The sequence below is a fragment of the Triplophysa dalaica genome, chromosome 21 (assembly GCF_015846415.1).
Source record: "Triplophysa dalaica isolate WHDGS20190420 chromosome 21, ASM1584641v1, whole genome shotgun sequence".
NCBI lineage: Eukaryota > Metazoa > Chordata > Actinopteri > Cypriniformes > Nemacheilidae > Triplophysa > Triplophysa dalaica.
Window position 1 is genome coordinate 8,159,631 of NC_079562.1, and position 13,538 is coordinate 8,173,168.

The 13,538-nt window shown below is 35.2% G+C and overlaps 1 protein-coding gene and 2 long non-coding RNA genes across 3 annotated transcripts; 1 reads left to right on the forward strand and 2 right to left on the reverse strand.

The window, feature by feature from the left end:
- Window positions 1-2,782: 2,782 nt before the first annotated feature.
- Window positions 2,783-3,997, reverse strand: LOC130410560 (probable G-protein coupled receptor 25). Its single transcript, XM_056735274.1, is given in 2 exon segments — window positions 2,783-3,745; window positions 3,748-3,997. Coding segments are annotated over 2 exon segments (1,110 nt in total). The 5' UTR covers window positions 3,989-3,997; the 3' UTR covers window positions 2,783-2,876.
- Window positions 3,998-6,124: 2,127 nt separating this feature from the next.
- On the reverse strand, window positions 6,125-7,369 carry LOC130410416 (uncharacterized). Its single transcript, XR_008905010.1, has 2 exons — window positions 7,273-7,369; window positions 6,125-6,542 (listed from the first exon to the last, which is right to left on the reverse strand). It is a non-coding gene; the product is annotated as an uncharacterized LOC130410416 (long non-coding RNA).
- Window positions 7,370-7,415: 46 nt separating this feature from the next.
- Window positions 7,416-9,056, forward strand: LOC130410415 (uncharacterized). The gene is made up of 2 exons (XR_008905009.1): window positions 7,416-7,587; window positions 8,466-9,056. It is a non-coding gene; the product is annotated as an uncharacterized LOC130410415 (long non-coding RNA).
- Window positions 9,057-13,538: the final 4,482 nt, after the last annotated feature.

A 13,538-nucleotide genomic window follows, 5' to 3' on the forward strand; every position in this document is an offset into this window, starting at 1 on the left:
GTCTTGTATCGCTTCCACATCATATTAAGATGCATTTATAACAAAGAATGGCAAAAATGCAAATGTCATTTTAATGAACACACCTTATAACGTTACTGCTAATGACGTTAACTCCAATATGCTACTGTGTGAACTGAAGAATGCGCTAAATAACGCAGCCTAACTCCGTTTTCATAATAAGAGTTTTAAAGGGGGCTATAAAGCGATCTCGAATTCTTGTACAGATTACATTACACACAATATTTTAGGGGGGGGACTGAGCTAGAATTTTAGGGAGGCTTTAGCTCCCCTAAAAAGGGCCTAGCAACGCCATCTTATCCTCAGATATCTGGAGTGTGAAAACGAGATTTGAAAAAATAACTCAATCAAAGCGAGAGTTTAATTATATATTTTATGTTATAAATAGCATGGACAAACCATTTTTACTATATGGTTAGTTGACAAATAAACTGTAGATGTGTGGTGTGACAGCAAACATTTAAAAAAATAAATCATGATGGATTATCAATTTCTTTTATGCTATATTGTCTAATATTAATCATATAAAATAGCATCTGATATATTTATGTTCATTGTTCTTTTTTTTCTAAATTAGCTGTCACACCATAGGACACATCTGAGTTTTATTATTCAACTACCCATACAGTAACGTGCAGTTTTACACTGATGACTGAGGTATTCAAAATAAAGACAAAAGGGGGAGACAAAACATTATTTTTTAGTTTACAGCTCAAACTGTTGGATGGCGAGTAATGCATTCAGCAATCGTTGACTATATATTAGCAGATTATCAACATAGAATTTGGTCATTCTTGTGAAACATTAGGTCACTATACTTTAATTTTCTTCTTCATAGTATCTGAAATTTGAAAACAATTTATTTATTTATTAATACTATTATTTATCAACACATTTATATTTGTTAAATATGTTACATATGTTTTAAACAATAACCTTATACAATAGGTGTGACTTTTCCACACATTGACCACAAACATGTGAAAAATATGTGAATACTAGATTGAGAGTTACATCGATACAAAAAACACAAAGTATCACGTGATTATGGTGCGAAAAGTAACTAAGATCTTATCTGGTGACGCATTTTGACTTTCATAGGTTTTGACCTAGAAACAGTTTAGTAAGACTACCACTGAAAATTTGAATAAACGCATGAAGTCACATATGCAGTCAAATATAGACAACAATAAAATAAGCAGACATACTTCAATTTAGAAGAAGATTTTAATCTTGTGCCAGACTTTCAGTTCTACTACAATTATCCTCAGATATCTGGACAGTGAAAACGAAGAATGAAAAATTACTCTATCAAAGCGAATGCTATAAACAGACTGTAATGCAGGGGAAGAAGTGCATGAGAATGCTCCTACTATTACATTGTCACCAGGGTAAAACTGTGGTAAGACATGGTGGGTAAAGGCCGCTGTAAGAAAATCAAAGAAATGAAAGAGAATGAAAGGTCTAAACTATTTTTCCTTTCTAAGAATATTGTCTTTGACACGGCACGATGCTGTTGATGCTGATGCTCATGCTATGAAATTAAAGTTTTTAGCAGTAACCGAAAACCTGAAACATGATTTATTTTTGACACAAATGTCTCATGCCTTGCGACACTGAAACATTGAATTTTCAAAAACATCCCAATCAATTACAGAAATTAATCACAGACTGGCACATGCTTGCGTTGTCAACTTAAGAAAGGTCAGCAATCATTATCACAAAATCAACCTGTTCAGTTTTGTGCAACACCCACAACACCCAGATGGGTGTCATGCCAGTTTATTTTTCTGTATTTACTGTCTGGTCTACATCCTGCCACTCCCCAGCAATTCACTAAATAAAAACAATTTTATTTGTTTAAAATGAAAATACCACGGAGTGCCCTATGAAACCCAGATTTTAGTATTTCATAGTGCTGGGTTATTTTGCTTTCTGAAAGATTTTTTAAGTAACTTTTAGACTATGCCTTTCAGGTCAGTGTATTTGCCACACAGCAGAAAACCTTCGCATAACGGCTGGATTGTGTTTTACAGCTCATTTAGATAAGTAGCACAAATGTTTCAGTGGTGCTCAAACTAAAGATGAGAGTTGTGTGACCTGCGTTTAACTTCTTAGTGGTAACGCCTGAACCATCTTCGCTCAGAAGACGAATGATTCACCTCAAAGGGGAACTACGATGCCCATGCAACTGAGTGTGAACCATTGAACTTCCAATTTGTTTGCACCCCTACACTTTCACGTCTCAAGAAAACATCTCAAGAATGAATCCAAACGTTTGTAAGTAACCACAAGTGCTTTCCACATATGCAGTGAAAAGCGTGACCATGAAAGATCTGTGAAGCACGCTGAATTATAAGAAGCACAAATGAACGGTAGGCATACAGTATTTGCTGTGAAGTCTTTTTATAACAACTGTTAAAATTTGTGTGTAATAAGTTTCATTTAGAATTTTACAAAAAAGGTCTTTAAAGAGAATTGGTTTTAAAAGAAGTTAATACAAAAGAAAGGCAGTTTATTTTAAAGTTTGTTCTGGTGAAGTATAAACCTAATACTGCACTTAATTTTACTACATTTTTAAACAACAATGTTTTAGATTACTGGAGTCTTTTAAGTTACCCAAAACTATGTGCATAAACTGCTTTAAACAATTTGCAAGCACTTCAAATTTTTAAACTTTTTTTATTAATATCAATTAACAAGTCAGTTTCTCAAATACATGAACCATAAAATATTATTTTATATTATTTAATGCTTTGCTTAATGTCGCCACTACATCAAAAGCTTGCTAAACAGATCTCGGTTTCAATGGTTGATTACATTAATAAAGAAAGCAGAGCATCAAAACATTTAAAAGTTCAGTTATTTTGAGTAAGTGAGAAAAGGCGTCTGCGGGTAGATGTATTTCCAGAGTAGCTCTCATTGGTGCCATTAGAAAAAGAATTTGAGGAGATATTGCTTTGATGCGTATCACTTTGACCCAGGCATTTCAGACACAGTATGTAAGCTCTATGTTTGAAATGCTGATCCAGGAACAAGTAGATGGCTGGATTTACACAGCTGTTGAGAAACGCCACGCAGCAGGACAATGTGATTCCATTATATAAGACGAGTTCAACATCCTCACCAAACTCTCCCTTGCTTATCATAAAGAAAACTTGGAAACTCTTAAAGACATTGAACGGAAGCCAGGAGATCAGAAAGGCTGAAATGATAATTAACACGATCTTGAGGGAGTGGCGTTGTCTGGCTCCTGCACGAGACTTAAAGTGACGCCGCAGGTTTACCAAAATTGATCCATAACAAAGGGCCAGAATAACAACAGGTAGCAGGAACGTTAGAAATATGGTGAGAATGTTCATTCCTAGCACAAAAGAGGACGTTATATCCTCGGAACAGACTTGATCGTCCATGATTTTACGATATATCAAAGATGGTATTCCCAGGAGAAAAGAAATGATCCACACGATGCCACAGGTGATCTGCACACAGTAGCTTCTTCTGAGGGAATGCGAGTCCATTTGTCGCACGACAGCCAGATAGCGATCCACGCTCATGCACGTTAGAAAGAAGATGTTGGAAAAGCGATTGACAGCAATGATGAAGCTGCTGATCTTGCACATGGCATCTCCAAAGGGCCACTCAAAATGATGGCTTGCGGAGACTGCCCACAGCGGCAAGTTCAGGACAAACACAAGATCAGCGAATGCCAGGTTCAGTACAAAGTGTCCACAAGACGCCCGTTCTGCGTGCGGCGGTTGAGCATGACCAAAATGACAAAGAGATTCCCAGAGAAGCCAATGAAGAACATGATAAAGTACAGCACAGGAATGTAGATATAGGACAAGGGCAGCCGGTTGTTATCGATGGAAATAAAGTAGTCGTAGCTTTCTGTTGAGTTCATTGCAACAAAAGTATCATAGAAGCTGTAATCGTCTGCTGAGCTCACTGAACCCTCAAGGACTGCCATCTCTGTGCTGCTTTCCATCTGTGCGCAAATGATGGGCATAGTACAGCAACACCTAGCCTATAACATGCTAGAAACCACAAAATGCAACAACAGTTTCTCTCTCTCTAGTTCTACTTCCTTCCATTTCCAATAATATCACAAAGAGAAGAGATTTCTCAGATTAAAAATCTTCAAAATAATAAGTATGCTGTTTTTATTCCCATATCAGTATGATTTTAAACCAAATAGGTTTTACTTAGGTAAACATTTTACAAATGTACGTGTTTTTGGGGATTATTAACACTCTAAAAATGGCTGGGTTAAAAACAACCCAATTGGCAACCCAGCACTGGGTAAATATTGAACAGAACACATGCTGGGTTAATGTTAATGTACACATGTTAACCCAGCATGCTGGGTTATTGAAAAAACCCAAAATGTTGTCATTTTAACTATTCATGTGTTTAATTCTGGGTTGTTCTTGCTGGGTTATTCTTAATTTCTTATGTACTTCATTGTCAATCAAGACAATTGACATTTATTTAAAAAAATCATTTTTATTTGACTGTAAAAATAATTGCTCAGAAATGTTTAGACTTTTACAGCCAATAACAGCAATATTTTTAGATTTGCATGATTAAAAGAAAATGGTTAAATTATAATAAATAAAAATGTTTCATATCAAACATTAAAAAGCATTATAAATAACATTAAAAATAACTAATAAAAAATCTCCACAATATGTAGTAACAAATGTCAATTAATAAAAATAACTAAATACATATAAATTATGTATAATACATTATGAATTACACCACTTAATACATTACGAAACCACACGTGTAGCAAATCAACTTAAATTAAAATAAAAAATTAAATACAGGCTACCACAATCGTCTTTCTTTATCATATGCACAAACCTTGAAATGTTTGGTTTAAAACAGAGGGAGCAACATAATTGACTGGAAGCTTAATATCCAGAGTGGACACCGAGAGAGGCGTTCCTGAACCGTGAATGCTTGACCGCGCTCGCGGGGCACTCGCCGGTTTGACTCAAACTTTGTTAAATTCTCACTATAGTTTATAACTTAGCTTACATGTGATGGGGTTCAATAAAATTGTATTAATTCACATTGCCATGCATGTTCACAGGACTATGCGAGTCAATTTATATCTGAGGTAACAGTTGCTGGTCGTCAAAATTACATCATAACGTTAGTTAAGACTTGCAAAATGTTAAAAATTCTGCCCATTTCAATAAATATTCCCTTAAAACATAAAAAACGTACCTTTAAATTGCTCCAACCAGTGACTTTGCCCCCTTGGTTCTTTATTAAAATGAAAGTTACGTAGTACACTCAACGTCTTCAGGGCGGTAAGCGCTCGAGACTCTTCAAATAACCCAGCGGCAGAAACAACCCAGCACATTAACCCAGCGGGTTTAACCCAACACCTTGAAAACTAAAACTACCCAAAAAGTGTTTAACATGTGGAAAAATAACCCAGCAAAACAACCCAACGGACTCAACTCAGTGGTATGGGTTAAAAAAGAACCCAGCCATTTTTAGAGTGCATGCTGTTTACTTTATGTTGCACTCTAAAAAATGCTGGGTTATTTCTGTAAACACATTTTTGGGTTAATTGTGCTGGGTCATAATTTTGGGTTGTTTGAGGTACTGTAAACACACAGTTGGGTTGCTCATGCTGGGTCAAATGGACTGTAGGGGTTATTTCCAATAGCATCTGGCTGCAGACGAGAAGATGCACTGTCAGACACATGCACTGTCAGCGGCACATGCGCACTCGTCAGATGCACTGTCAGCGGCGCATGCGCACTCGTCACATGCACTCTCAGCCGCGCATGCGCACTGGTCACATGCACCCTCTAGCGTATCGAGGTGAACTGTAAGATTCTATTAATAAAATGTTAAGGTTACTGCTTTTTAATAGTACCGTGAATAATGGTGGTTCGGGTCAAAGCCAGGTATTTATTATAATTATAGCTGAAATACATTAATGAACATCTACACTAATAATGAAAATACATTACTAAATAAAACCTTTTCTTGTACACGTATTCTTCCGGCCTAAAATTATAAACAAAGACACATATATACATAAATGTCTCATTCTACAATAAACAGGTGCTTGTTAATCAATGGTTTAATGATAAAGTTTTATTATATAGACATACTATATATACATATATATATATAAATAAAGAGCAGGACGGGCCATATGTGGCATTGTGAAAAAATGTAACATAAAATCATAACCCAAAACAAAAAATGGACAACCTTTTTCAATTTTGTACTCAACAAAAGACATTAAGGTGCATTTTGTCCACCACATTCTCTAATAATGTATGCATGTCCTGCATAAAAGTAAAAACAAACATCAGAGGCTCTACACTATCATGTTCTATGACATCTGTAGTGAAGAACTGTTCCAAGGCCTCTGCAGCTTCATCACCCTCCATGCACATTATAAGTGGAAGCTGAACTGAGCCAAGAAGATCCCAAGAGTTCTCCAAGCATCACTGACTGGCAGTTTTAAGATCTGTCATGACACGCTCCTAAGAAACAACAATGCAGAAGATGATAAATAAAAATATGCTGAACAATGATGGCCATAACATCTCTAACAAAACCTACTTTTCGTGGAGACTGAACCACCTGCTTCTCCGATGCAAACTTACAAATGAAAAGACTGGTTTCATCTACCTAAAAAGCAAATATAGCTTTTTGTTACCTTTACGACTACCTTTTTAAGGTTGCTGGTACTTTTCGGAGTTACCTGAGTTACCCTACATTTGATCGATTTCAACGTCCTATTAAATAATTTTGAGAAACACATTGTCTAAAAAATAACTATATAGTGCAGGTCACCTACAAACTTTCCTGTGAGTTTTCAAGCAACGCTACAAAATTAATTTAGATAACGTTAGTTATTCAATAAATCACTGTATGAAGAACAGGTATCGTTACCCAAGTATCATAGATGCGATATATCTGGTACTGTTGATTATAAGGATTAAGTTAGTTTTCGAAAACATCGTCTTATATATTAAAAAACAATACTTTTACATCTATATAATACTGTATGAATTAAATCAATATATTTACAACATTCGTCTGATAATGTTAAAGAAAGTTTTCGATTACATTTGTAAAATAATTCATAATAACACGTTTACTTCGACTTAATCTTGTTCGAATTGAATATAGTTAAAACAACACTTTCACTTCCACTTAATATTGTATGAGAATAAATAAATAAATGGAATATTTAATAAATATACTTACAATTGGCCTGTTTGTGCATTTAATTCACACACGTTTCTGACAGTTCGTTTGTTGGAGTGCGCGGCTGAGACTGCATGTGTCGGAGTGCGCATGCGCCGCTGACAGTGCATGTGTCGGAGTGCGCATGCGCCGCTGACAGTGCATCTGGCCTGGTCTGCAGCTAGACCCTTCTCGTTATTTCACCACTGAACAGCTGGGTTGGGTTATTTTGACCCAACCGGTTTGTTCATTTTTCCACTTCATCGAACCTTCTGGATCCTTCACGCGTCTCCTTGTCAAACGGCAACGCACATCACAGCAAGCTGATTTTATAAGGTAAATTAATATGATAATATGATTATTTTTAATAACTTGTGGTAAGAGCACACTGATTTTACTGTTTAATGCAGTATTTGATCTGTCTCTGTGCGGAGGAAGTGTTTTATTCTGTGATTGATTAACGTTAAGTAATTTAGCAGCTTAGCATGCAATTTTTTTTACAAAAAAAGTCCTTAACAATCGCTTTATCGTTATGTTATATATATATATGTGTGTACGTGTGCATATTTTTACTTTAAAAGGTTTTTATCCTTCACGTTAAATCCTCATGAAAATGTATGAACTAGCCTTAGGTCAGAAATACATGGTATAGTTCGGTTACTGTTTGCCTACTGTATGACTTTGTAATGTTTAGTCAGAATTAGATAATTTCATGCAAAACTTAATCTAAGGGGATATTTTTTCAAGCGTCTGTGACGTGCCGGATCCAACCAACTAGCAATAATTTAAAATTTAGCATTTTCGCGCTTTTTTCCCTCAGGTAACGTTACCGTTAGCTGCATTAGCTAAAAGCTAAGCCTCTTAATCTCACTGATTATTACAATTAATGACAAGAATAATGTTTGGAAAATTAAACAGAAATTTCCTTCTGACACACGACAGCAAATGATAGAAATAACTGACTTTTATTCCATTTTCCAGCTGGTAAAAATACTAGTGTTCTAATAGTTTTGGCCATCACTGTGTGATATATGTATCCTAAGAAGTAAATGATATACAGTATGAATGTAGTGAATGATGTAAAATACTAAAAGTGAAGTTTGAAGTTTTCTTCTAAAATTAGCATTTTTATAAGGCCTCTGTGTTTGTTCATTAAATGCATTTTAACTTAAGTTTTAGTTATGTTTTAAGACTAACTGTCATATATTTAACAGGTGGGGACTTTCATGGTGGAATACTTGCAAAATGCAGAGAACAGTGATGTATTCTGCACATTTTGTGCCTTTGGGACAAGGCAGCAACGACATCCCAGACCTTCACCATTGTTTCGGGACATGCCATTGAAACTGACTTGTTGCTTAGTTGATCTGTTTCAAGTCCTTTTCTGTGCTTGATGTTAACTAAGCAGTCTCTTCCTACTTAGAAATTTCTCCGGCATGCAGTTTATCGTATTGATGGACATGAGTGAAGAGGGAAGTTTTTGAGGACACTTGTAACATGCTTTAAGTTGTCACATGTATTGTCTGTTGTTTTGAGTCTTTGTTTGGCTTGGTTTTAATGGCACACTGTTTGGACTGATTCTCATGTGCCAATAATATATTTTTGAGTGTTCTAATGCTGCAATGTTGACATATAGAATAGGAATCTACAGTGCTTAATTCACCCAGTTTTGTGTTTTTAAAGAAACTGATCTACAAAAACTTGTTTTTATGTGTCTGTAGGTGTTGGATGAAATGTATGAGAATTGCACCCATTCAATAAATGTAAAGAAATAAATTGAATAAAAATGCATATTTACAATTGCATTTGTTTTGTGTAATTGTATTACAGAAAAAATATAATAATTTTACATTCCCTTGAGATTATTTATTTTTATTGGTAAATATAAAAGTAGCAAGGCATTGGGAAAACATATAACCCAATGTTTAGGTTATGTTAACCCAGAAACACAGTTAACCCGACCCACTAGTTGGGTCAAACAAACAACCCATCATTTTGGGTCAAATGGTTCAACCCAGCACTTGGGTCAAAATAACCCAGCGTGTGTTCTGTCCCATAGTTACCCAGCAGCTGGGTTAAGGTTGGGTCATTTTCTAACCCAGCAATTCTTAGTGTGTGGCATTGAACACAAATGTGTGTAGGGGTAAGTTATGAATACCTCTTAAAGTAATTTTCTCACCAGACAGTGATACAGTACAGATATTTATAAAGTCAAATGAAATCCTGTATAAACTTTCTGTAAAACAGAAAAGATCAAAAACACATTGTAAGCAGCTGTAAAAAATGATTTCATTGCTAAACAACGAGACAGTGTGCAGCCCGTGTTGGAGAAGTTTTGCGAACTGCTGTGGTTTCCTGATGTTACTTTAAACAGTTTTGTAAAATAAGTGGTGCTTCTGTAAAGGCTTGTTGTGCTCATGCAATCAATTTAAATAGAAATGTGTAACACTTGCTATATTTTTTACATTTACAGACATACAAAAAGCCACAGTCAGAATGACCATGTAAGGCAGATAAATGAACAGAGAGAAACAGTTAACAGGAAGGTGAATAGTAGACACGACAGATTTGGATTTACACGACAGTCATTGGATTAATGTACTAAGACAACTGATGCATGTAAATTGATGTTATGATCTCAGTCTCCTAAAAATATTGGATGAGACCATAACATACTTAAGATATTTGTTGGCATGAAACTTACACTGAACATAGTGTTCTAAATTTACAGGTAGTTGTATTTTTAATGAAATCGTTTCCGCAGGAAATGATAGTGTTTTTGACTCATTTGGTTTATAAAGCATTGCGTTTACGTTGCGCTTAGTAAAACCTGAAGCTGGGGTGGCAGCAGAAAGGCCACTCTCAAATGGTGAGTGGTTTGAACCCATGGTTAGCTTATATTTAAACCTGGACAACAAAACCAGTCTTAAGTAGCACAGGAAAACTTTTAGTAATGGCCAAAAATACAAGGTATGGGTAAAAATTACAGATTTTTCTTTTATGCAAAAAATAATTAGGTTGTTAAGTAAAGATAATGTTCCATGAAGATCTTTCATAAATTTCCCACTGTAAATGTATAAAAACTATATTTTTGTGAGTAGATGGCCTGCCACCGTGCCTCAGATTAAAAACTTAAAAGGCGATTGATTCCAGCTTTGCAAACAGTTGTTGTTGTTGTTCTTCTATCCTAACAAACCATATATCATGAGAAAGCTTATGTCTACAGCTTTCAGATGATGTAATCTCAATTTCGAAAAATTGACCCTTAAAACTGGTTTTGTCATCCAGGGTCACATAAATGGACAAACCCAACTTTTTTTTTATAGGGGCAATGCACGTTAATAAACATAACTGTAAACGTGCCAGAATTAGCCCAAAAGGCTATTTTTCATCTGTAGACCCTTGACAGAATGTTAAAAGGTCACCCTAAAAACAACAACGGAGCATAACATATATACATATAAAAATACAATCAGAAAAATCGCTACTAAAATACAAAATAAAAGTGAATTATCTAAAAACAAACAAACAGCAGGTTGTACAAGGAAGTCTATTGTCAAGAGTACAATACTAATGTTGATAGTGCTGAGTTGTCAATAACCATTTTTAAGATGAGACTGAAAAGAGCCAAAAGCATGTAATCGTCTAATTGTTGATGGGATGGAGTTCCATTCCCTTGCAGCTTTGACTGAAAACACAGACTGACTGAACTTACTACTTTTGAAAGGAATAATACAGTCCCGTCTTTCCCCACCCCTTGTAGATCTGTGAGCAGTTGTTCTAATATTTACAAACTGTTTTAGTGGTGAGGACAAGCTATGCATAGTCTTAAACAGCAGACAAATATGTACATATTTGATAAAGTTATCCCAGCTTAGCAAATTGTATTTCTTTAAAATTGAGCGATGATGAAACTGATGAAACTTCAGATACGACTTGTAATCTTTCCCCTGATACAAATACATCTGGCACTACACTAAAATTCTTAGTTTTGGTGATAAACATACACACTGTTTTAGAGATGTTTAACTGTAAGCAGCATTGTTCTAGCCAAGCTGCAACATGAGCCAAGGATTCTGTAAATTCATTTGCAACTTGTGACTCACTACTTCCGTGTATATAAATGACTGTGTCTCCTGCCTTCATTTGAATGTTAGTGTTAGGACAGACAGATGGAAGATCATTGATGTACAACGTAAAAAGTAAAGGACCCAGAATAGATCCATGTGGAACACCATGGATATACTTAGGGGAGCTGAATTATGATTCTGTATACTAACATGCTGTGTGCGACCTGAAAAGTATGATTCGATCCATCTTAAAGTATGTGGAGAGAAATTAAAACTTTGTAATTTAGACAAAAGAATTCTAATAGAGACTTGACTTTTTAGCAATTTGCCATTTCAGTTGAGTTGTTTGCTCTGAAGCCAAATTGCATAGGATGTAAAGCAAAGTTACTATTATTTAGATGATTAGTGATTCGCGCAGCCATCAATTTCTCTGCATACTTTGAGACTGTAGGTAAAATACTAATAGATCTGTAATTACTAGCAGAGTGAGGGTCACTACTTTTGAATATAGGCACAATAACAGATGACTTCCAAGAACATGGGAACCTCCCCTGAGAAACTGAAAGATTAATAATTTTAGTGATAGGTTTAACTAACGACTCACTAAGCTCTTTAAACATTATCACATTCATACCAAAAATATCCTTAGCTCTGGATGGTTTATGAGATGTAATCGTTCTTGTGATGTCTAATTCAGAAACTGTTTTAATAGGGGAAAAACCTTTTGCAATTGTGACGACTGAGTCAACAAAGTAATTATTGAGTGCTTCGGCTACATCAGCTGGATTGTTAGTCAGCTTCCCGTTAACCATCAATTCAAGTGATGACTTATCTTTTATTTTATCACCTTTAAAGTAGTTCAATTTATTCCAGATTGTTTTAGAATTACCTCTGGCCTCATTAATTATTCTCAGGAAAAAAATCAGCCTTTGCTGTTCTCAAAGTCTTTACCTCCTTGTTCCGTAAAATAGCGAAATGTTGTCTATCATGACTAAACTTTGAGCTGTTTGCGGTTTTTAAAGCAAGATCCCGTTTTTTCATTAATTCTAAAATATCTGAATTCATCCAAGGGAGAGTATGTTTTTTATTTTTAGGATTAAGTTTACAACTGAAATCTTTAATGGTACGCTCTAATTTTTTGGAGAATGTTTGACTACCTTCGTTTTGATCCATTCCGATTAATAAATCATCCGATTGAATCTGATGGACTGCCTTTCTGAAGTCATCTAGTTTACGTTTTGGAATGCCATAAGAGTCATATTTCCTTATGGATGAATTGAATCTCTTGCTAGATAATTTTCAGGCCACTAAAATCAAATTGTGATCAGAAAGGCCTGTTAACATATTAAAAGTGTTTAAAATTCTCTCTGCTCGATTACTAAAAATTAAATCAATTTGAGACCTTGTTGAATTAGTTATTCTTGTGGGCCCATTAATCATTTGTTTCAGATCGAAGTGTTCTGTTTGAGATTCTTTCTTGCGGTTTTATCATCCCAATTAATGTTAAAGTCTCCCAATATAATAACTTCTTTGTTGAAATCACACTGCTTTAGTAATTGTTTCAAATTTTCGTAAAAACTAATATTAGAAGATGGTGATTGTTTAAGCAGGAACTGGGGTATTGATATGATTCACATAATAATTCTGTTTTGACTCCATGGGTTTAGGAGGCGATAGCGTTTACCTATTGGTTAGAGACGTTGGGTATAATCCGAGGTCAGACTTTCTGTGGTGAAGTTATGAAACCCGGTCTCAGAGACAGTCCACTCTATAATTACGTTCAAGATGCCAATGACTCATTTGGTTTAGAAAGCATTGCGTTTAAGTTGCGCTTAGTAAAACCTGAAGCAGGGGTGGCAGCAGAAAGCCCACTCACAAAGGCTGTGTTGTGTGAACCCATGGTTAGCTAATATGTAACCCTGGACAACAAAACCAGTTTTAAGTAGCACAGGAACACTTTTAGCAATGGCCAAAAATACGAGGAATGGGTATTACAGATTTTTTTTTTATGCAAAAAATAATTAGATTGTTAAGTAAAGATAATGTTCCATGAAAATATTTCATAATTTTCCTACTGTTAATGTATAAAAACTTTATTTTTGTGAGTAGATGGCCTGCCACAGTGCCTCAGATTAAAAACTTCAAAGGCGATTAATTCTAGTTTTGAAAACAGTTGTTTTTGTTGTTCTCCTAACAAACCATATATCAATAGAAAGC